Source organism: Dendrobates tinctorius, unplaced genomic scaffold (genome assembly GCF_039654945.1).
Source record: "Dendrobates tinctorius isolate UK_male_01 unplaced genomic scaffold, ASM3965494v1 ptg000155l, whole genome shotgun sequence".
NCBI lineage: Eukaryota > Metazoa > Chordata > Amphibia > Anura > Dendrobatidae > Dendrobates > Dendrobates tinctorius.
The window spans coordinates 6,869,793-6,895,237 of NW_027361822.1; the positions used below are offsets into that span (position 1 = coordinate 6,869,793).

The 25,445-nt window shown below is 43.4% G+C and overlaps 1 protein-coding gene across 1 annotated transcript in view; it reads left to right on the forward strand.

The window, feature by feature from the left end:
- The window catches only part of LOC141051170 (uncharacterized), a 211,955-nt gene that overhangs the window by 181,679 nt on the left and 4,831 nt on the right, over positions 1-25,445 (forward strand). Inside the window, 6 exon segments of the mRNA XM_073548035.1 lie at positions 7,230-7,295; positions 12,261-12,398; positions 12,528-12,707; positions 12,792-12,915; positions 13,150-13,247; positions 24,222-24,309. Coding sequence (XP_073404136.1) covers positions 7,230-7,295; positions 12,261-12,398; positions 12,528-12,707; positions 12,792-12,915; positions 13,150-13,247; positions 24,222-24,309 — 694 coding nt within the window.

Consider the following 25,445-nt stretch of genomic DNA (forward strand, 5'->3'; position numbering starts at 1 on the left):
TGAAAGTCCTAAATCTGAAACCATTCTACCACCCTGGACTTTCCTCTCCTGCTGGGTCCATTACCCTCCACTCTCCCATCACTATGGTCACAAAGAATATACAAGTGACTAACCCTGATGTACACATCCTAGATCTGACCGTCTTGTCCGGGTAGGGGGATGAATGGGAGACTTCACCAGTTTGAGACAAGCTTTCCCTTGTGGAAAACCTCCCTTTGTAGCTGGACTTTGACAAGCAAGTCAGATCCTACTCTGTCCCTACCTGTCTGACAAGTTTACAATATGAGAGATGGATCCAAGAATCTTGACCACAGTAGAAGTCCACAGGACCTGGTAAGGACCTTCCCACTTAGGATGGTGCTGGTGTCTCTTCTTTATCACCTTCACAAGGACCCAGTCTGCAGGTTTCACGATCTCAGGTTTTGTTAGTGGGTTTCCTGGAACAAAACTACGAGTAGAAACTTCTTTGTGAGTTAATATCTTAGCCATATATTCTGCTAATGTACAATCAACTTCCTCATCTATCCTTTTAGAGGATTTTAGCTGAGGTAACAGAAAAGATGTCCCGTATATGACTTCAAAGCCTGTCAGCACTACAGATGTCCGTGTGACATACATATTTAGTACAACCAATAGGAGACAGTACAACCAATTTTTCCTGTTTCCTGCATGGTCTTTGTCAACCTATTTTTCAAGCTCCCAACCAGTCCGGCTGACTGAGGATGACAGGCACAGCGGTTTCCCAACTCAATTGACAATGTTTTTAGGTAATAACAACATTACTTAGTTTACTATATATTTTCTGGAACCCCAAATCTGGGTATGATTTCCTTTAGAAGGGCCTTCGGTACCATTAATGCATCAGGGTGGACAGCTTCAATCCACCTGCTGAAAGCATCCATAATAACAAGGCCGGACTTTTTCCCTCACACTTGTTCAATAAAATCCATACAAATGTGTTGGAATAAGTATTCAGGGTGAGGACATTGTCCTCTCTCTGGTCTCAGGTTCCTTTAGGAATTATTTTTGCACAAGTAATGCAGATTAAACAAAAATTTTTAATAGTAAAGCCATACATCATAAATACGTAAGATATAACCTCTACCATCCCTCCTGTTGAGACATAGCTTATGCCATGGCTCAATACTGTGACATATCTTAGGAGGTCACTGGGCAGTTTATACATATAGGTCATCTTTAAAAATAACCCCTTTTGTTACCAATTTTTTTTTTTTTCTTTTAATGCCGATAGCATGTTATCCACATATAAGAGCATCTGGCTCCCTTCTGGTGACTCACATTGAGCTAGGTTAGCCGATTTTACCTGAAAACAATAGTAGGTGATTCACAGTTCCCTTGTGGGATTCCGGTGAATGTATACCTGCTCCCCTTATATGTGAATACAAACCAAACCTGGCTATCTGGATGTACCAGGATGCTGAAGACATTACTGAGATCACTGTAAAGACCTTATGTTCCGGCCTCCAGTCATTCAGCAGAGTATGGGGGTCTGGCACTGTGGGGGCTCTTGGAATCACAGCCTCGTTTACAGATGGGGGCGCCCTCCCTACTGGAAACAAGGCCGTGTTACAAGGTGAGCTGGACAGGGTATAATCACCCCTTTTATCGATCCCACATCTGCAGGTCATGAGGACCACAAAGATTCTGGGTATGTGGTCAATTCTTCCTCTAATTCTAGGAAAGGATCAGCATTTCTCACTCGTTCCCCCGCCTCGCTGCAGGTGGACACTGGGTTTAGAAATGGTGTTCCACTTTAGTACTTGTGAACATGCCTGCAGTCTGGCATTGTAAAATGAGCCATCACCCAAATCCTCCCATTGTTACTTTCCTTACACTCTTCAACAAAATCACCAAGGAATTTCCATGATCTACCTTTACATCTGGAAAGGGAAACATGTGGCACGGTGCCTCTAAAAAGCAAAAACAACAATTTAATTTGTTCTGACAGTTTACAACTGACGGCACAGTTCCCTTTATAATTCCAGTATATGGTGTGCAAAGAACAATCTAGAGCATGGAAATTCCCATATTTTACATCAGGACCCCTGAAATACCTGTAGTACATGGAGCAGTGTAGTTCTTCAGGTGTGTGAAAATCTACATTTGTATACCTTTATCTATTGCTTCCTTGATGAAGGACTCAGTCATAAAAGGATGATCCTGCAGTTATTAGATCTAGACTGTAATAATATCTAGATTCCCCATACCTCTGGAGAACCATTGTCTCAGCCATGGATTTCACCTATAGTCCGGCAGCAGTAGGAATTATTCCCAGGCTCAGGGCTGCATCATATCCCTCCCACACAGCTGATAATATAAGTTGTGTAATTGCACTTTTACCTGTGTCGAGAGACCGGTGTCTCCACAGGCGTAGACAATGGCTCTCTGTGTCTTACCACTTGCTCCTTTTACCACTATGCAGGCAGCAGACAGTCCAATAGTCGGTATCTCTTCTGGATGTACTAAGGTTCTAGTGGCTCCTGAATCAACAAGAAAAGTGACCTCATGGCTTCCCACAAGGACGGTTACTTCTGGAAATACAGTGTTTTTTATAAATGTATTTCTACTTTAGCCAAATTAAATATTTCCTTTCATTACACATTTCTTGTACCAAATTTTCACATTATATGAAATACAACCCATCTGTCAAAAGACACATTCAGGGTCTCCTAGTGGCCCCTTCTTATCTCAAAACCACATTCCACAACACATCTCATGCTCACAGCTTATCTCCCACCTCAGGACTGTTTGCTCTGGGTGGTGCCTACTCCTTGTTTGTCAAGACTAAAAAGACATTGTCAGGGATATACAATTTTTACTATTTGTTATAATATGTAAGAGGTAGGCCTATAAGTTACCAATAAGGACACATTACACATTTGATCTGAAGACTGTTCTCTCTGGGTACCTAATGAAAAAGGACCATATCCAGTCTCATTCCAGGGATACCTTCTCGGTACAATATTAATAACTTTACAGCCATCAGATGAAATGGTCAATAACAATCCTGCCTTACAATGAGGACAAGGTCTTAAAATATATATCTATGGGATAAAGTCCCATAATGATGTTACATAAAATTCTTAAACACAAAAAGACAAACAACAAAATAAGGACTATACACAATATAAACCCTGGAGCACAATGGATTTCTACCCACTTATAATAAGTTTGACAAATATCAATGGAATTCATGTCAACAAGAAGACAAAAAAAAAAACAATAGAAACAATTCAATTACTGCTCCTAATATCCAGGATCTAAATAATCCTCACTGATTACACTATGTCCCAGATATTTACCTGCTTGTATCTCTATATCTTGCCATCTCCGTCCAATGAAGGCCTGTAAGGGCCTAGTATGACAACACAGTGTGACAAACGCGAACGGTCCCCAAGGAATGGGGTCATGATGATAAATGTGGTCACTGATCTGAACAAGATAAATATGCTCACAGGGACTTCTGACCAGTGTAACAGTACAAACACACAACATACAACACTCTTCACAGTTAGGGATTGGACAGACACACGTACACAGAGACATAAGACAAGAGAGTAAAGTTCCCTCGTACTCCTATTCCTGAAGTGCTGAGATAAAGTCTAATGACACCGCCTCTTTATATACAAAGACGTTCCCGTTCTTAATATCAGGTATTCAGGGCACCACAGGCGCAGACTCTCCTCAGTGAAATGAGGAGGGTTCAGTCACCCTGTGTTATTAAAAGAAAAACATATAACAAAACAACTTAGAATATTCTCTATAGGGATCAGGTGGCATGTACCTAGGTGATTTATACCACTATAATAACCTCTGATTTGTCTCCAGTTCACAGATGACTGTTGACCACGCCTACTGGACTCCCTTATACAGTCAGGATTTTATATTGCAATCCTCATACATTCACTCAAGATAACATTCAAGGAGTCTCATGTGTAACATAAAACATATATTTATGGCGTTTTAGTTCTATGTAATTTTAAAAGACAGACAAAACAGCACACTTAACAGAAAACAACATTCAACAAAGTACAGAAGACAAAACAGAAAACGGCAAAAATTCATCTTATACCGGATTCCTTAACCCCTTAGTAGCCTTTTTTAAAAACAGCACCCCCTGACATATTGAAAACTTCTGTCAGATAGTTTATTAACCCTTCAGGTGATTTACAGGAATTAATGCAAAGTGGTATAGCAGGATACAGCAAGTTGTCAGCTATAGTAGACAGCCGACAGCTGCTGGATCGTCACCTGTGTGGGGATGATATTCTCTTATATCTCAGGTCAGAAAAAAGATATATTGGCTGTCATAAAGGGGTTAATCTAACGAGAATCTCCCTCGATTCTCCCATCTAGATCAATTTAACGTGCACACAGAGTTTTTTATTCCACAGTAGCCTTCTCACACTGGCTTTGTACCCATTCAAAAAATAAAAAAATAAAATAAATAGAGATTATTGTTATTTAGCGGAATATCTTAAAAGAACAAACAAACCCCAAATCTATGGAGCTTCGCAACTTACAGGAGTTATTATAACGCCAATTGCATGTAAACTTCCAATTTACAAGAGCCTCTCACAAACCCCAATTGGAAAAGTCTACCAGTTCCCTATTCATTTCCTAAAATAACATTCATAATATAATGAAAATTATTAAATGTTCTTACCTGTATTCAGATACAGACGATTCCCAGAGATCCTTAGACTATACGAAATCCGTCACTTTCCCTCAGACCGGGATAACTGATTAATGCCCCTGGTGACGCCTAATGTCAAGGCGGAGGACTTACTTAAGGAGTCCCAGACTCCCCCGTGCACGGTTTACAGTACTCACCGGTGAGGGAAAGGTGTTGGATTCCCGGCCAACGCACCAAAATGTCAGGGGAGTTTGTCTTCCAATTAGAAATCGTCCAGACCTGAATAAGTAAGATGCTTCTTTATTGGACATGCCGGCATGGAAAGAGAACGACGACCACACAAGATGTGAGGAGTCCTCTGTCTAACTCAATACACATTCTTAAGAGTTTAAATAGCAAAACCCAAAGGGTGTTGGAACATTGCGTTTGCAAAAAAGAGTACATACAATATGCTGAGCTTGTTAGAAATCCTTATCTACAGTTACCAGAGAAGTCATGTAAGACAAGGAAACCTGCTAACGTTCACAAAAAGTAACACCCAAAAGTAACACCCATGTATTACATCAGCTGAAAAGAGTTTCAAAGTCAGTCTTAAGCAAAAATAAATGGCATATATGCAGTCATGTGCATAGATACATATATATACATATACACACACTCATACATACACGCATGGATATATATATATATATATATATATATATATATATATATATATACACACACACACACATACACCCATGCACACAAAAGAAAGGACTTTATTACAATTATTATAACAGACGTTAAGGGTTGTTCCCGCAAAGTTAGCTGTTACCATTCTTATGCTGCCCTGATATTCCTCCACTACTGTGAGACTGTCAGCTCTTAGGCCCTGGACCGCTGGGCTCCTTTGCTTAAACATGGAATATTATATATCGCTTTTACCTGGCCCCCCGTACCCCTTACAAGGACACGGGCATACTCGGATAACACCTTATCCAAGCATGTTTGCTCATTAATAATTGTCATAAGTTTTTTCTCCCAGACCTTTGTATTATTTTGTGAATTGATGTTGCCTTTTAATATGACACTTTCATACAGTATACATTGTGTCTTGGACAAGAAAAATGTACAGATGTGTGGATCAGTTCTCCATTTCATGTCAATTCAAACACTATGAGATTCTATTGGCTGCGTAGGCTTCTCTATAATGCAGCTGCAGTTATGACATCGGATTATGCTACCTCGTACACTTTTGGTCAGTTTCTGGTCTACCTGAGCTAAGTGGCGCACAGTTTGTATGGCAGTCAGTGTAAGTCTTTTTCCTGTATATCACATACACACGTGGCTCCCCTCCGTACACACACTGCTCCACTTGGTACACCCCGTAGACACATGGATCCGCTCCGTACACCTCGCACACATGTGGCTCTGCTACATACACCTCGTACACACACGGCTCCGCTCCGTACACCTCGTACACACACGGCTCCGCTCCGTACACCTCGCACACATGTGGCTCTGCTACATACACATGGCTCCGCTCTGTACACAACATATACACGCGGCTCCACTCCAGGCACCCCGTACACACGGGCCTCTGCTCCGTACACCTCATACACAAACGGCTCCACTTGGTACACCCCGTACACACGCGGCTCCGCTCCAGGCACCCCGTACACACACGGCTCCGCTCCAGGCACCTCGTACACACACGGCTCCGCTCCGTACACCCCGTACACACACGGCTCCACTCCGTACACACGGGCCTCTGCTCCGTACACCTCATACACAAACGGCTCCACTTGGTACACCCCGTACACACGCGGCTCCGCTCCAGGCACCCCGTACACACGCGGCTCCGCTCCAGGCACCCCGTACACACGCGGCTCCGCTCCGTACACCTCGTACACCCACGGCTCCGCTCCGTACACCTCGTACACACTCGGCTCCGCTCCGTACACCTCATACACAAACGGCTCCGCTCCGTACACCTCATACACACACGGCTCCACTCCGTACACCTCATACACACGCGGCTCCTCTCCGTACACCTCGTACACACACGGCTCCGCTCCAGGCACCTCGTACACACACGGCTCCGCTCCGTACACCCCGTACACACACGGCTCCACTCCGTACACACGGGCCTCTGCTCCGTACACCTCATACACAAACGGCTCCACTTGGTACACCCCGTACACACGCGGCTCCGCTCCAGGCACCCCGTACACACGCGGCTCCGCTCCAGGCACCCCGTACACACGCGGCTCCGCTCCAGGCACCCCGTACACACGCGGCTCCGCTCCGTACACCTCGTACACACTCGGCTCCGCTCCGTACACCTCATACACAAACGGCTCCGCTCCGTACACCTCGTACACACCCGGCTCTGCTCCGTACACCTCGTACACACGCGGCTCTGCTCCGTACACCTCGTACACACACGGCTCTGCTACATCCACCCTGTAAACCCCTCCTGACCCCACACAGAAACTTCCCCTCATCCAGCACCATGACAACCAGCACAGCAGAGTCCTGCATACACTGAGGCTCCTGATCATGTGACCCCTGACTCCTCCCCTCCTGTGACCTCATCCCAGGTCCTGTGCGCACAGAGCAGCCATATATGTGGTGTGCGGCTCTGCAGGTGGAGGTAGGTGCTGGAGATTCCCCATTACTGGGCTGCACAGGGGGCAGTAACCCCTCCATTCCCGGAGATAGCGCCCCCTGCAGGTGGCGGTAGGTGCTGGAGATTCCCCATTACTGGGCTGCACAGGGGGCAGTAACCCCTCCATTCCCGGAGATAGCGCTCCCTGCAGGTGGAGGTAGGTGCTGGAGATTCCCCATTACTGGGCTGCACAGGGGGCAGTAACCCCTCCATTCCCGGAGATAGCGCCCCCTGCAGGTGGAGGTAGGTGCTGGAGATTCCCCATTACTGGGCTGCACAGGGGGCAGTAACCCCTCCATTCCCGGAGATAGCGCCCCCTGCAGGTGGAGGTAGGTGCTGGAGATTCCCCGTTACTGGGCTGCACAGGGGGCAGTAACCCCTCCATTCCCGGAGATAGCGCCCCCTGCAGGTGGAGGTAGGTGCTGGAGATTCCCCATTACTGGGCTGCACAGGGGGCAGTAACCCCTCCATTCCCGGAGATAGCGCCACCTGCAGGTGGAGGTAGGTGCTGGAGATTCCCCATTACTGGGCAGAGGGGGCAGTAACCCCTCCATTCCCGGAGATAGCGCCCCCTGCAGGTGGAGGTAGGTGCTGGAGATTCCCCATTACTGGGCTGCACAGGGGGCAGTAACCCCTCCATTCCCGGAGATAGCGCCCCCTGCAGGTGGAGGTAGGTGCTGGAGATTCCCCATTACTGGGCTGCACAGGGGGCAGTAACCCCTCCATTCCCGGAGATAGCGCCCCCTGCAGGTGGCGGTAGGTGCTGGAGATTCCCCATTACTGGGCTGCACAGGGGGCAGTAACCCCTCCATTCCCGGAGATAGCGCCCCCTGCAGGTGGAGGTAGGTGCTGGAGATTCCCCATTACTGGGCTGCACAGGGGGCAGTAACCCCTCCATTCCCGGAGATAGCGCCCCCTGCAGGTGGAGGTAGGTGCTGGAGATTCCCCATTACTGGGCTGCACAGGGGGCAGTAGCCCCTCCATTCCCGGAGATAGCGCCCTCTGCAGGTGGAGGTAGGTGCTGGACATTCCCCATTACTGGAGGGCCATTTATCATTAACCCCTTCATATCTGAGCCTGTTTAGGTATTTTGCTGTTTACTGAGAGCCATAACATTATTTTCTTCACAAAAGAGGGACCTCTATTGCACACACAACACGATCCCCTTTACACGATCCCTTCCACCCCACTCCAACCACTGATTGGCTAATAAACAGGTTCCTATGATCGCCTTCATCTGTACAATTTTTTTTCCATTTTTTACCTCTTCAAATTTTAGGCCTTAAAGAATAACCGTTGTAAAGTTTATTAAATAAATCAATAATACACCTGAAAATAAGCAACTTTGTAATTTATCTTATAGATCTGCTTTTTCTTCCTGGATTGATCTTTTACTCTCAACTCATGGGGAAAGTCAGTTTTCAGTGAAGATAGATCTTAAAATTACTAAATAGGAGATGACAGTTTGTGCTTATAAGATTCAATGGCGAAGGGGAGGAGCAAGAGGTGGAGACAGACATCTTCCTGCAAGTTCCATAGACGTTTAAGGACCAACTACCTTCTCAGTAATGGATAGTTTATCATCCCTGTTTTGTCTGTAGAAGAGCTAAGACTTCTGGGCTGTGTATAGGAGCTATACACAGCCCAGAAGTCCACACCACTGACTGGCAGCTTCCTTTGTACACTACATTATCAGCAAGCTGCCAATCAGTAGTGGGGGGGGGGTTACATAGATTAGCCTGACTGCTCTGCACATGAGAACTAGTCATGCAGTGATAATCTACTGCTGATAAAACAGTGATTGTAGTTTAACTATGGCACACAGCCTAATAAGTGTCACATTCTTGAAATCAGGCTCACTTGCTTTCTATCATGCGGTCTTCAGATTAAATGGCAAAAAATGCTGACAGATTGCCTAAGTCTATGATGTGTATGGTTTTGCTTTGCAGGATAAGCTATAGATTTTTTTGGTACATTTTTATTACTTTTTATTCTATTTTTTTATTGTAACACCACCTTCACCTGTAGATGGGTGGTCCTGTGAAAATAAGGTTATCACCTATGTACAGGATAGGTATCTTGCTGATTAGGGAGTGTCTTGACTGTTGGTACCTGTACTAATTGTCAGAACTGGACGCTTTTATCAGCTTTACAAAATGAAATTGAACGTTGGATGCCTGACCACTGCTCCATCCATTCTGTATGGGGCTGTCATTTTATGTGAAGAGTGAAAACTAAAGAACACCACGTTATGTGAGAGAGAAAGGGAAAAAGTGGGTGAGTGACAAAGAAAGTGAGGGAGAGAGAGGGCCCAAGGGAGAGATATATATATATATATATATATATATATATATATATATATATATATATACACACACACACACACACACACACACACATCGCCATGATGTTCCTGACAACACTGACCTCTCTCCTCACTTCTCTGACTCAAACTCTGTTCCCGTGTCACTCCCTGGGGTTGATGGGAGATTTGGTTCTTTCCCTCTACATTATTATATAAAGATTAGAAACTTTCCCTCCATTGAATGTTTCTGACAGGATCCCAGTCACGTATGGTCTGCTGGTATAACAGGCTTTGTGCTGGAGAACATAGTCGCTAGACCCTCAGGGTGACAAATCACAATGCAGGATAAATCACATGATTGTGACCATAGTCACAACCCACAGGTAGGCCGAGAGTCAGCGCAGTCAGACGTTCTGGAGTCAATAACCAAAAAAGTCACGTAGTAAACCAAGGGGAAATATAAAGTCGCAAGTCACATTGAAGGACAAAGATCAAACATATGTCTAAAACCACAAGTTTTATTAGTTCAGTAGTCTGAAGTAACAGATAGTAAGGACCGATATACAGAGAAGCACCCAGGGGGTATAGCCCAAATGAGGTTATATACAAAAGGTATGTGCCCCAATTATGAATGCATAGATACCCAAGTTGCCCCATAAGCATGCAAAGGGATATGAAGTATCCAACAAATGGCATTCGCCAAAATGAACGAATAACTGACATCTAATACATGTGCAAAAACACCATAAAGTAGAAAAATATGCATGAAATATCCCTAAGATAACCTCAGACCATAGCTGCTTAGAGTACCATGTCAAAATAGGTTATGAAAATGTATACCTGCAGTCATGGTGCCACTATGGGATGCCTGCCTGTATGCATTCATTCATAATTGGGGCACATACCTTTGTATATAACCTCATTTGGGCTATACCCCCTGGGTGCTTCTCTGTATATCGGTCCTTACTATCTGTTACTTCAGACTACTGTGTTATTGTATGGAGATTTTATATGTGAACTAATAAAATTTGTGGTTTTAGACATATGTTTGATCTTTGTCCTTCAATGTGCTCTTTTTGGGTCAAATAACAGGTAGTCTGAACACAATCCAAAGGTCAGCAGCAGAATATCAGATGTAAAGGGCAATAACAAACGGGTAGTCTGAACACGGTCCAAAGGTCAGCAGCAGAATATCAGATGTAAAGGGCAATGACAAATGGGTAGTCTGAACACAATCCAAAGGTCAGCAACGGAATATCAGATGTAAAGGGCAATGACAAACAGGTAGTCTGAACACGATCCAAAGGTCAGCAGCAGAATATCAGATGTAAAGGGCAATAACAAATGGGTAGTCTGAACCCGGTCCAAAGGTCAGCAGCAGAATATCAGATGTAAAGGGCAATAACAAACGGGTAGTCTGAACACGGTCCAAAGGTCAGCAGCAGAATATCAGATGTAAAGGGCAATAACAAACGGGTAGTCTGAACACGATCCAAAGGTCAGCAGCAGAATATCAGATGTAAAGGGCAATAACAAACGGGTAGTCTGAACACGGTCCAAAGGTCAGCAGCAGAATATCAGATGTAAAGGGCAATAACAAACGGGTAGTCTGAACACGATCCAAAGGTCAGCAGCAGAATATCAGATGTAAAGGGCAATAACAAACGGGTAGTCTGAACACGGTCCAAAGGTCAGCAACAAAAGAAGATCAGAACTTACAGCACAGGGTACAGGCAAACACATCAGAGAGCACCAGCTTAGAACAAGCTCTTGACTGGCGAGGATCTGGGTCAGATAGCGCACCTAAATAACAGGGCAATTACCAAGAACATGGAGCACCTGTGGAAGTCTATGCACCTTCCAGTCAGATAGGTCAACTGAGCTGTCAATCAAAGCACCGACAGCTCGGCACACCCCAGCACAGGATAGGATGCCTGAGCTGTCCATCACAAAGTCCCAGACACTCTGAGCAGAGGAATCGTGAGGGCTCATACTCACTTGCGAGAGACTCGCACGATTCTCGTGAAAGTCTCTCGCATGAAAACCAGGCACTGCCGCCGCCACTCGGACCGGAGCGTGCAGCTACATAGAAATACATGTAGCCGTACGCTCCGGTCCGAGTGCCGGCGCAGTGCCAGGTTTTAATGCTAGAGACTGAAAACCTGGCGCTGTTTTGCCTGTAACACAGTGATGCAATCATCCAGGTAATAAAATGCTAGTTTATTTAAAATCCATTAAAAAAGATTAAAAACATGTAACGCGTTTCTGTTTTTCAGTCGATCTTCTTAGATGTTATTGTTGTTTTTCACACTGTGAAGTGGCTAAATTACCAGGATTAGAGATGATGCTTTGCCCATGCCATCCCTAAAAACACGTGCATCTTTGTGCCAAAAAAGAATAAACATTTGTGAAAAAAAATATACATCACATATTTCATCATTTTTGTATTTTTTTTGTTTCTAGAATTGGATTTTTTTTTCCTAATGTTTGGGTTTGCTGCTGCCAATGAAGGTCCAATTAGTTCCAGTCCCAGAAGAGAAAATACATCTACACATTAGATATCCTCATATGCTTCCCCTTACTGTCTCCAGTAATTGTATTATTATATTTTTGATTTTACATCTGCTCATCTTCTCCCCATTCAGGTTCCTACAAAATTGCATCCTCTTTTATATAGGAGAATTCTCCTGAGTGACCCTACAAGGATGGATAGGGACAGGGACAAGATGATGGAGAGGATATTACACCTCACCCTAGAGATCCTCTTCCGGCTTACTGGAGAGGTGAGAGATTCTGATGACGTCACATTACATCATTCTTATCTATGGGAATAACAGATGGACAGAACTGGAGAGGTGAGGACTCTGGAAATGTCTGTAGTGAGATTTATTAATGTGTCTCTCCATAACCAGGATTACACAGTAGTGAAGAAGACTTCTAGTGAGCGCTGTCAGGCCCCTGTGTCTGAGGGATGGGAAAGACCCCTGAGCCCAATCACAGGGCCTCCACCTCACCCCCTGATACATGAGGACATCAATGACCAGAAGATCCTAGAACTCACCTACAAGATGATTGAGCTGCTGACTGGAGAGGTGACACTGCTGGGAATGCTGGGACATTATACAGTAACGCTATGAAGGGATTGGGGGGGATGACTGTATCATTGTATGTGACAGGTTCCTATAAGGTGTCAGGATGTCACCGTCTATTTCTCCATGGAGGAGTGGGAGTATTTAGAAGGAAACAAAGATCTGTACAAAGACATCATGATGGAGGTTCCCCAGCCCCTCACATCACCAGGTAATAGACAGGACCAAATACACACGGCCTATAATTCTTCATAGAATCATAGAATCTTAGAGTTGGAAGGGACCTGCAGGGTCATCATGTCCATCCCCCTGCTCAATGCAGGATTCACTAAACCATCCCAGACAGATGTCTGTTCAGCCTCTGTTTCAGTTATCAAATATTAATTGTTATTATAATTACCTGTAAGTAAAAAATGAATTCAGTCCCTGTATGTGTTTCCTCCAGTTCTATCCAGTGAGAGGACAACACCAGAGAGATGTCCCCGTCCTCTTCTTCCACAAGATTGTAAACAAGAAAACCTCAAAGTTCCTCAGGATCATCAGGTAGATGGAGTATAATGAAATCTCCCCTATAATGTGTAGGAGGCTGTGAAGGTCTTGTATTCAGTCTTATTTTATCCACCAATACTATACACTGAAAAGCAAGTTTATTAGAGACACCTGCACGTTCAAAATTGAAGCTTTTCCATATAGAAAATAGACTGGTGACCTCAGATTGCAACTTAAAATGTGAGCATGTTTTCTGTTAGTTTCAGTGTGAGTCCATACTTAAATTGGGAAATAGAGCAAACTCAATGACTTCCAGTGTTTAAAAAAAACGACAACCTTGTGAGGTTTTCTCATGCATTAAGAATTTTGTGATTAAGGAAAGACTAAACGAAAGGGGATTGTCATGCTGCAGCTCTGCAGCTAAATGCAAACTCCACAAGATGGCAGAGTGGAGGGAAGACTGAAATACTACTCAAAGCAGAACAGCAGCACTGCAGCGAGGCTACCACCAGGTGGCGGCAGAATAGTCAAACAAGCCGTGTCTATACCAGAGAGTAGAGCAGTACCAAGGGAAATACCAAAAACAGAGTCAGATGAACACCAAAAAGGTCAGTACCGGTCAGAAGTAGAAATACCAGAAGCAAGAAACAGGAGCAGATCAGAGTCGGGTACCGGGGAATGCAAATACACAAGGACACACAGAGGCGGGACGGAGACAGGCACAAGCAAAGTCAGCTAAGCGCAGCAGGACAAAACAGAGGTTCTCCAGAGTCAAATATAACTGACACTGATTGCAGGAAGCAGTGCAGAGAAATAACTGACCTGACACCAGAATGAGGCAGAGAAAAGTTAACCCCTGAATGACCAGACTGGGAAAAGGAGAGACAGGAAAAACCCAGTCTGGATCATGACAGGGATGCTCTGGATGTTGTTAGGACGGCGGAACGCACCAAATATAAAATAACAGAAGGTGCGTTCGCCGCCCGGAGTCCACCGTGCCGTAGGTGACAAGACCGCTGCTGAACAATGGCAGATGCACCTAATAAATGAGGTACTGCGCTCGGGTTAACGTCACCCAAACGCCAAGGACGGCTCTGTTCTGGCACAGAGTTGCAAGAGGCAATGTGATGCCGAGACGCGGCTCTGTTAATGTCACAGAGGCCTGCGTGTGGCGTCGCAACAGCGACCAAGAGTAGCTGCGGATAGTGCAGCGCAGCGGCAGGTAAAGCCGCAGACGTCGGCGCTGGGATACGGGCGCTGACGGACGCTAGTGTAGGCGAGGATCACGTGACATGTAGCTTGCCACAAGCTGAGACTGACTATCCAACTCTGTCACCATTCGTAATATCCGAGGGAAGGGGTTTCATAATGCGTCAGTCACCAGTCCACACATCCGTCACCATACACACACAGCATAATATGCTACACTAGCACATCACCGAGCCGCCATGCGGGCTTTTTATAGCGATGCGCTTCCGGGACCTTCCATTAGCTTGTACCAATCAGATCCGACGTAGGACCTGAGCATGTGACCCCTGCTCTCCAGTGAGAGGTCAAGTTGCGGGCATGCCCAGTAGCACGGCACGAGGACTTAGCCTCAGGAGCAGTTCCCTGCAGAGCAGGTTGCGTTGCTATTGCTGCACCAGAGGTGGCAGCAACATCCAGGCTGTCAGAGTGAGTCTGAGCAGCAAGCCTGGCTTGCCGTGTTTGCTGAGCAACACCCGGAGCGGTCGAGGAAGAATGGGAGACCGCGGGATGTCTGGCTCTGGACTCCCGCTGTGCAGTGCCAGGAATCCGACGCCTAACAGATGTAAATACTCGTTGATGAAAAAAGTCCAAGGAGGATATGAAACAGTTACAGAAAATATAACACACTTGTGTCATCATTACGTCTTGACACTGGTTTATGGCACCAAGGACAAAGCACCATCCTACAAGGTTCCTGGATTTTTTCCTTGCTTCTCCATGTTCAGATCTTAATCTTAGGCTGGAGTCACACTAGAGAGAAATACGGACGAATGAGATGCGCAAAAACAACGCATTGCACTCGGACCAATGTTAATCTATGGGGCAGCTCCATCAGCCGCTTTTTTCTCGGCCGTATTTTATGGGTTGAGAAAATCGCAGCATGCTGCGATTGTCAGCGTATTCCTCCAAAAATACGCCAATGCAAGTCAGTTGGGGTGAGAAAAATACGGATTACACACGGACCAGACGTGTGACTTGCGAGAAATACGCACCGGTCCAGCCACAGACTAAGCGCTATCCCTCTGCACCCTCAGTGTTTCTCCTGAACACCGCGTTCACTCTCCCTGTGCAACACTTGCCTCCCTGGGCAGGACAGACCATTTGGAAAATCACAGTGTCCTTTCATCCTCAGTAGCTGCTGCTTCCCAGACGTCTGTTTCTCTACATTATTAATGAATATACCCAGTACTGAATAGTGCCTACTTATGACAGCGGTTCTTTAATAATAATATATGGAATTTTCCATTACAGTTCCTCTCAGTTAAAACCAACTGTAAAAAAATTCTGTTTCTGATGAAGGTCAATTGTATGACCGAAAACGTTTAAAGAAGTAAAAGAAGTATATTTAACTGGATGCCTTTTACAATAAAGGAACTGTCAAATCAATTTTTCTTTTGAGTGCCAAGTTTTTGTACTACATTGTTAGTTGGCTGGATACCCGACTTGTGCACCTCTCTCCACACTGAGTGCCGTGTTTTTTCTATTTAGGATGATGTGGGATATTAGGGGTAGTAGTCCGGTGGCTGACGAGATGATGTGGGATATTAGGGGTAGTAGTCCGGTGGCTCTGGCTGACGGGACGACGTGGGTTATTTGGGGTAGTAGTCCGGTAGCTCTGGCTGACGGGATGATATGGGATATTAGAGTGAATGTGGCTATGCGGAGTGAGCGGGGCTCTACACTCAGCTTTCCTCTGATGTCAGTGAGGCTGCGCTGAGTCCCTGGCTGACCTGAGGTGAACTGATGAGCGTGGGAGAAAGTTCAGAAACTTTCCCACGCTTATTAGTTCATCTCCGGTTAACTGGGGAGGATGCGCAGAGATGAATTAATTCTGCAGTGGTTTACAGCGGGGCCGGTTGCATTAGCACTGGCCCCATTGTAAACTAGTTAACCCCATCTGATGGATTGCAGCGGGGGACCTGACTGAACAGCGGAGAGGTATGTATATTGTTGCTTTTTTAATTTATTTTTTTTACAGTACCATGGCTTTTTTTGGATTTGCAGATTAATAAATGTACTCAAAAACTTGGTGTGATTATTTCATTAAAAGAATTTTTCATTAATGTGTGTGTTTTTTTTAACCCTTTACCATTCTATTGTTAATAATGGATAGGTGTCTTATTGACATCTCTCCATTATTAACCCGGCTTAATGTCACCTTTCAATAGCAAGTTGACATTAACCCATTAGCCACCGCTACAGGGTAATGGGAATAGAGAGGCTAAGTGCCTGGGGGCAGATTTTTTTTAGCCGGGAGGGGGGAAACAGTGGTCCCTCTCTAGGCTATTAATATCTGCCCTCACTCACTGGCTTTCCTTCTCTGGTGGAGAAATTACCGCGGGATCCCACGCAACTTTTTTCAAAGAATTAACCCCTTAATTTAACACCTACATATTCCAAATTTTACACACATACCCTAATCTAATTATTTGTCAAAGATATATAAAAAACTAAATGAAATGAAATGGTTTACTAAGTGTAAACCATGTGTCATTTCATTTCGGGTTTTGTATTGATTTTACAGAAGCCGGCAATTGATTTAGCGGCTGTTCTGCTATGTAGAACTCTATGAAATATGAATACACATATATATATATATATATATATATATATATATATATATATATACAGTCATGGCCAAAAGTATTGACACCCCTGCAATTCTGTCAGATAATACTCAGTTTCTTCCTGAAAATGATTGCAAACACAAATTCTTTGGTATTATTATCTTCATTTAATTTGTCTTAAATGAAAAAAACACAACAAGAATTGTCCTAAAGCCAAATTGGATATAATTCCACACCAAACATAAAAAAAGAGGGTGGACAAAAGTATTGGCACTGTGCGAAAAATCATGTGATGCTTCTCTAATTTGTGTAATTAACAGCACCTGTAACTTACCTGTGGCACCTAACAGGTGTTGGCAATAACTAAATCACACTTGCAGCCAGTTGACATGGATTAAAGTTGACTCAACCTCTGTCTTGTGTCCTTGTGTGTACCACATTGAGCATGGAGAAAAGAAAGAAGACCAAAGAACTGTCTGAGGACTTGAGAAACCAAATTGTGAGGAAGCATGAGCAATCTCAAGACTACAAGTCCATCTCCAAAGACCTGAATGTTCCTGTGTCTACCGTGCACAGTGTCATCAAGAAGTTTAAAGCCCATGGCACTGTGGCTAACCTCCCTAGATGTGGCCGGAAAAGAAAAATTGACAAGAGATTTCAACGCAAGATTGTGCGGATGTTGGATAAGGAACCTCCACTAACATCCAAACAAGTTCAAGCTGCCCTGCAGTCCGAGGGTACAACGGTGTCAACCCGTACTATCCGTCGGCATCTGAATGAAAAGGGACTGTATGGTAGGAGACCCAGGAAGACTCCACTTCTTACCCCGAGACATAAAAAAGCCAGGCTGGAGTTTGCCAAAACTTACCTGAAAAAGCCTAAAACATTTTGGAAGAATGTTCTTTGGTCAGATGAGACAAAAGTAGAGCTTTTAGGGCAAAAGCATCAACATAGAGTTTACAGGAGAAAAAAGAGGCATTCAAAGAAAAGTACACGGTCCCTACAGTCAAACATGGCGGAGGTTCCCTGATGTTTTGGGGTTGCTTTGCTGCCTCTGGCACTGGACTGCTTGACCGTGTGCATGGCATTATGAAGTCAGAAGACTACCAACAAATTTTGCAGCATAATTTAGGGCCCAGTGTGTGAAAGCTGGGTCTACCTCAGAGGTCATGGGTCTTCCGGCAGGACAATAACCCAAAACACACTTCAAAAAGCACTAGAAAACGGTTTGAGAGAAAGCACTGGAGACTTCTAAGGTGGCCAGCAATGAGTCCAGACCTGAATCCCATAGAACACCTGTGGAGAGATCTAAAAATGGCAGTTTGGAGAAGGCACCCTTCAAATATCAAGGACCTGGAGTAGTTTGCCAAAGAAGAATGGTCTAAAATTCCATCAGAGCATTGTAAGAAACTCATTGATGGTTACCGGAAGCGGTTAGTCGCAGTTATTTTGGCTAATGGTTGTGCATCCAAGTATTAGGCTGAGGGTGCCAATACTTTTGTCCGGCCCATTTTTGGAGTTTTGTGTGAAATGATCAATGTTTTGCTTTTTGCTTCATTCTCTTTTGTGTTTTTTCATTTAAGACAAATTAAATGAAGATAATGATACCAAAGAATTTGTGTTTGCAATCATTTTCAGGAAGAAACTGAATATTATCTGACAGAATTGCAGGGGTGTCAATACTTTTGGCCATGACTGTATATATATATATATGTGTGTCAAAGACGTGTGTGTGTATATACTGTATGTATATATATATATATATATACTGTGTATATATATATATATATATATATATATATATATTGTAAGTTAGCGCTGTCATTCAGAGTTGGGGACACTCGCTTAGCAGCCAAATAATCAGATCCGGCATGGATTTTCCATAAAACCATAACAGTCCATGCAGTTTATTCAGACATCATAAACCCACAGCAGCAACATAAAGTTTATGTCCATAGCATAACGTTCATGACAGAGCTTCCCTCTTATCCTGTAGTCATACAGGTTACGCAATGTCCAGTACTCAGGCTCTTCAGCCCCACAGTTATCTCACCCCATCAGGGTTACCTCATGGTTGCCTCAGACTCCAGACGTTCACTCCCTCCCGTGGGAACTCTCAGATACTGGCAGCCATTACACACAGCCACTTCATGTGACCTACCCTGGCCACCTTATATGGTCCGTAGCCATGCCCACCGGGTCACATGGCTATGACCTCATCACAGGTCCTTCACACTCACATAGTCTTTTACTACCAGCGTTTTCAGACACACCCCTGGGTGTATTTGTAGGTAGCTGGTTCCGCCCGTCTCTCCAGCTACCTGAAGTCTTCCCTAAGACATTGACACGGAACCTCAGCAGTATCACTGCTGATCAACTCATACACAAGTCTTCATCTCAAGGCCACCCACCTTGAGATACATTACAATCATTCAGCATCCTACTCCTATCAGGACACTGGAAATGCTTATACGCCTGTCCTGGACCACCCACACAGCGCCCCCTAACGGACACAGTGGTTACTACACCGCAATATATATATATACTGTATGTATATATAAAAACACACATGTGACATGCACAATGTGAACAAGTCTGTTGGACCATGTTCACTCCACCCTGACTGAAACACAAACAAAAAGCACAGAATGACAAATGTGCAAAAATACCTTGCAATAAGACATATAACAGTAGTCAGCAAGTGCTGATAAAAGGTAATAACAAACACCACGTGCCCATACCAGAAAGCGCCTATCTTAATCCTGCTCATTTAGACACAGTTCATATGTTCAGGTATTAAATACATTAGATAGGGACTGCTTCAATACGGGTTACCTTGACGTTGGTGAGGCAGCTTGGTATACATTTTTTTGCAAAAAAACGTATAGACTAAATACCCTGTGTTTGTTATTACCTTTTATCAGCACTTGCTGACTACTGTTATATGTCTTATTGCAAGGTATTTTTGCACATTTGTCATTCTGTGCTTTTTGTTTGTGTTTCAGTCAGGGTGGAGTGAACATGGTCCAACAGACTTGTTCACATTGTGCATGTCACATGTGTGTTTTTAATCCAGTTTTTTTCCTGCTTATGCATGATTTGAGAGACCCCACCCCTCTCTTGTGTGACATGCACATAAGGAGCTGTCTTGCATCACGTGCCCATACCAGAAAGCGCCTGTCTTAATCCTGCTCATTTAGACACAGTTCATATGTTCAGGTATTAAATACATTAGATAGGGACTGCTTCAATACGGGTTACCTTGACGTTGGTGAGGCAGCTTGGTATACATTTTTTTGCAAAAAAACGTATAGACTAAATACCCTGTGTTTGTTATTACCTTTTATCAGCACTTGCTGACTACTGTTATATGTCTTATTGCAAGGTATTTTTGCACATTTGTCATTCTGTGCTTTTTGTTTGTGTATGTATATATATATGTATTCTTTGTGTCTATATCTATTCACTTGTTTGTGTTTTAACCTGTCATTGGATCCATTATATGTCCATCTTGCAAGCCGGCGAGAAAATCTCGGCATACGGATGCTTACATGCGCAAAAAACGCAGCAACGCCTTGCCAACAGATGACATACGGATCACTGTTCAGGGAACATTTCTGCGTATACTACCGTAAAATACAGACCGTATTTTTATACGCAGAAAAAACTCCAAAAATACATTCTCAGTACATAACTGTAACAATTCAGATTCAGCCTCATTCAGTCCATAGAGACGACTCTCAATCAGATGACAAAACACAGGAGAACAACAGAGTCCATACTATATTGATAAGTATAAATTTAACCATTAAAAAGGAACAGACTGGCAGTGTTGGTAAGCAAGTCCGATTGGACAACCATGAGAGGGTTAAGTGGTGTTACATACTTGTCACACATGTAAGTGACAGACAATGATCACATTCAAAAAAGATCCCTATCGATTTTGCAAATGTGCAGAAAAATTGTATAAAGAGTGTAGAGTACTATTGCACAATGCCCAAAGTAATAGATTGTTGATACAACGGCAAGGAATGCAGTCGCAGCTGAATTAAATATAGTAAAAATAGGTCATGAAATCAACCAATATAATTCCATTGTTACGCTTGCCGCGGCTGCTGACATTGCCACCGGATCAAAAACCATGCAGCAAACAGGCCGCAAAGTGCCAAAGTAACGGGACCAGAAAAAATTACATGCAAAAGCATAGTAGATCAAGGCAAAATGAAATGGTGTAAGAGAACATACCCATCATGTCGTGCACGGGACGCCAGTCTGGAAACCCCATTTTTATACGTTGTGTCTGACTCCAACATTATAGAGCATCTCTCTGACGAGGTAAAATGGGCTGTTCAAAACATGTCAGCACCTCCATCTAATTTCTTATCCTCACGCACCAAAACTCTTGCAGAAAAATGTCAGCACCTAGTGGAGTCCTAACTCAATGAAATGTTGCGGTTCTGAAGGTCACAGGAGATCCTACAATCTGCTAAATGATTGTCTCATAAAGTGGCCAATCAGTGTATGTGTTATACAGTTGTGGCCAAAAGTATTGACACCCCTACAATTTTGTCAGATAATGCTCAGTTTCTTCCTGAAAATGATTGCAAACACAAATTCTTTGGTATTATTATCTTCATTTAATTTGTCTTAAATGAAAAAACACAAAAAGAATTGTCCTAAAGGCAAATTGGATATAATTCCACACCAAACATAGCAAAGAGGGTCGACAAAAGTATTGGCACTGTTCGAAACATCATGTGATGCTTCTCTAATTTGTGTAATTAACAGCACCTGTAACTTACCTGTGGCACCTAACAGGTGTTGGCAATAACTAAATCACACTTGCAGCCAGTTGACATGGATTAACGTTGACTCAACCTCTGTCCTGTGTCCTTGTGTGTACCACATTGAGCATGGAGAAAAGAAAGAAGACCAAAGAATTGTCTGAGGACTTGAGAAACCAAATTGTGAGGAAGCATGAGCAATCTCAAGGCTACAAGTCCATCTCCAAAGACCTGAATGTTCCTGTGTCTACCGTGCGCAGTGTCATCAAGAAGTTTAAAGCCCATGGCACTGTGGCTAACCTCCCTAGATGTGGACGGAAAAAAAAATTGACAAGAGATTTCAACGCAAGATTGTGCGGATGTTGGATAAAGAACCTCGACTAACATCCAAACAAGTTCAAGCTGCCCTGCAGTCCGAGGGTACAACAGTGTCAACCCGTACTATCCGTCGGCGTCTGAATGAAAAGGGACTGTATGGTAGGAGACACAGGAAGACCCCACTTCTTACCCCGAGACATAAAAAAGCCAGGCTGGAGTTTGCCAAAACTTACCTGAAAAAAGCCTAAAATGTTTTGGAAGAATGTTCTCTGGTCAGATGAGACAAAAGTAGAGCTTTTTGGGCAAAGGCATCAACATACAGTTTACAGGAGAAAAAAAGGCATTCAAAGAAAAAAAACACGGTCCCTACAGTCAAACATAGCGGAGGTTCCCTGATGTTTTGGGGTTGCTTTGCTGCCTCTGGCACTGGACTGCTTGACCGTGTGCATGGCATTATGAAGTCTGAAGACTACCAACAAATTTTGCAGCATAATGTAGAGCCCAGTGTGAGAAAGCTGGGTCTCCCTCAGAGGTCATGGGTCTTCCAGCAGGGCAATGACCCAAAACACACTTCAAAAAGCACTAGAAAATGGTTTGAGAGAAAGCACTGGAGACTTCTAAGGTGGCCAGCAATGAGTCCAGACCTGAATCCCATAGAACACCTGTGGAGAGATCTAAAAATGGCAATTTGGAGAAGGCACCCTTCAAATATCAGGGACCTGGAGCAGTTTGCCAAAGAAGAATGGTCTAAAATTCCAGCAGAGCATTGTAAGAAACTCATTGATGGTTACCGGAAGCGGTTGGTCGCAGTTATTTTGGCTAAAGGTTGTGCAACCAAGTATTAGGCTGAGGGTGCCAATACTTTTGTCTGGCCCATTTTTGGAGTTTTGTGTGAAATGATCAATGTTTTGCTTTTTGCTTCATTCTCTTTTGTGTTTTTTCATTTAAGACAAATTAAATGAAGATAATAATACCAAAGAATTTGTGTTTGCAATCATTTTCAGGAAGAAACTGAGTATTATCTGACAAAATTGCAGGGGTGTCAATACTTTTGGCCACAACTGTACCTGGTGGAGATGACAGGATAAAGCTGATCAAAGACATTAGATAATGGCTGGATCTTCTCACAGTTTTCTGATTATGGAGACTACTGATTGGATTTATACAAGAGACTGGCAGATATTTGATAACTTATCCCATCATGTTTTGTTATCATGTTAATTAAAGGCCTTCCACCAAGGTTTGTCTTGCCTACAGTTGTGTAAATGAATATGTAGTGTAGTGTAACTGCGATGATATAGTCACTGATCACAGTTTTTCCCGGTTCCCAATGCCGCATTGGTACTCTTCTAAGTCATGTGACAGCTATTCCGACTTGCTAGCTCACCCTGGGTTCTATGGATGAGCTGAAAGTTGTCTTTACAATGTAATCCTATGAAGAGTGAGAAGAAGCCTCCATAGATTTAAATTGTAAAAGTGACTCCCAAGTCACACAGAGAGCCCAAATTGAGCCAATAAATTGTAATAACTATCATGTGAGTAAGAAGACTTCAATTGGTGAGTATTTTATCACTCTTAGGTCAGGTGTAGATTATCTCATCTGGTAGAATCGGGCTGATTATCAAGACTACCCTCTGATCAGAGTTTAATCAGAGTGTCAGCATAGTGTGAAATGATTTTCACAGATAAGGAGAAGATGAAGATAAATAATTTCTTCTCCATTCTGTGAGGACACAGAAATCGGACTGCAGTCAGATGTCATCCGAGTGCGGACCGATGTTTCCCCTGAACTCATTGACTTGCATGACCGAGTGCAGTCCGAATATCGGATCAAACCTGGGCATGTAGTGATACTTTCCTTGGACAGACACTGTCCTAGGAAAAAGATCAGAAATGTGCATGGCCTCCTAGCACAACATTGGTCTACTTGAGGTCCGATCGTACCCGGTCTGATTATACTGTACAGTCACCTCTACAAGCTCTTACACTAAATATACATTTACACAGGTTTAGGCAATAAAAGGATTTCGGTGGGAGTGCTTCTTTTTTGGTCTTCAATCATTTTATACGACTTCTCCAACCTTCTGTGATTTTCACAATCTTTGTTTCAGGGTAAAGATTTGAATGTTAATACTACAGAGACTTATGTGAGGGATGATGAGCGATGTAACGAGGAGCTTCCTACGGATAACTGCAATGGTAAGTAGTAACCACTAAGTCCTAACCTCTAGTATTAACCTCTTTATCCCCAAGGATGGTTTGCACGTTCATGACCGTGCCAATTTTTACAATTCTGACCACTGTACCTTTATGAGATAATAACTCCGGAACGCTTCCATGGATCCTGGTGATTCTGACATTGTTTTCTCGTGACATATTATTCTTCATGAAAGTGGTAAAATTTCTTTGATATAACTTGCGTTTATTTGTGAAAAAAGCATAAATTTAGCAAAAATTTTTAAAATTTCGCAATTTTCCAACTTTGAATTTTTATGCCCTTAAATCACAGAGATACGGCACACAAAAAACTTAATAAATAAAATTTCCCACATGTTTACTTTACATCAGCACAATTTGGGAGCCAAATTTTTTTTTGTTAGGAAGTTATAAGGGTTAAAATTTGACCAGCAATTTCTCATTTTTGCAACACCATTTTATTTTTACGGACCACATCACATTTGAAGTCACTTTGAGGGGTCTATATGATAGAAAATACCCAAAAGTGACACCATTCTAAAAACTGCACCCCTTAAGGTGCTCAAAACCACATTCAAGAAGTTTATTAACCCTTCAGGTGCTTCACAGGAATTTTTTGAATGTTTAAAAAAAAATGAACATTTAACTTTTTTTCACAAAAAAATTACTTCAGGTCCAATTTTTTTATTTTTACCAAGGGAAACAGGAGAAATTGGACCGCAAAAGTTATTGTGCAATTTGTCCTGAGTGCGCTGATACCTGATATGTGGGAGGGAACCAATTTTTCGGCACTTGGCAGAGCTCAGAAGGAAAGGAGCGCTGTTTGACTTTTTCAATGCAAAATTGGCTGGAATTCAGATTGGACGCCATGTCAAGTTTGGAGAGCCCCTGATGTGCCTTAACAGTGTAAAATGACCCCATTTTGGAAACTAGACCCCCCAGGGAACTTATCTAGATGTGGTGAGAACTTTGAACCCCCAAGGGCTCACAGAAGTGTATAACGTACAGCCGTACAATTAAAAAATCATATTTTTTCCACAAAAATGATCTTTTCACTCCCAAATTTTATTTTCCCAAGGGTAACAGGACCCGAAAAGTTATTGTGCAGTTTGTCCTGAGTACGCTGATACCCCATATGT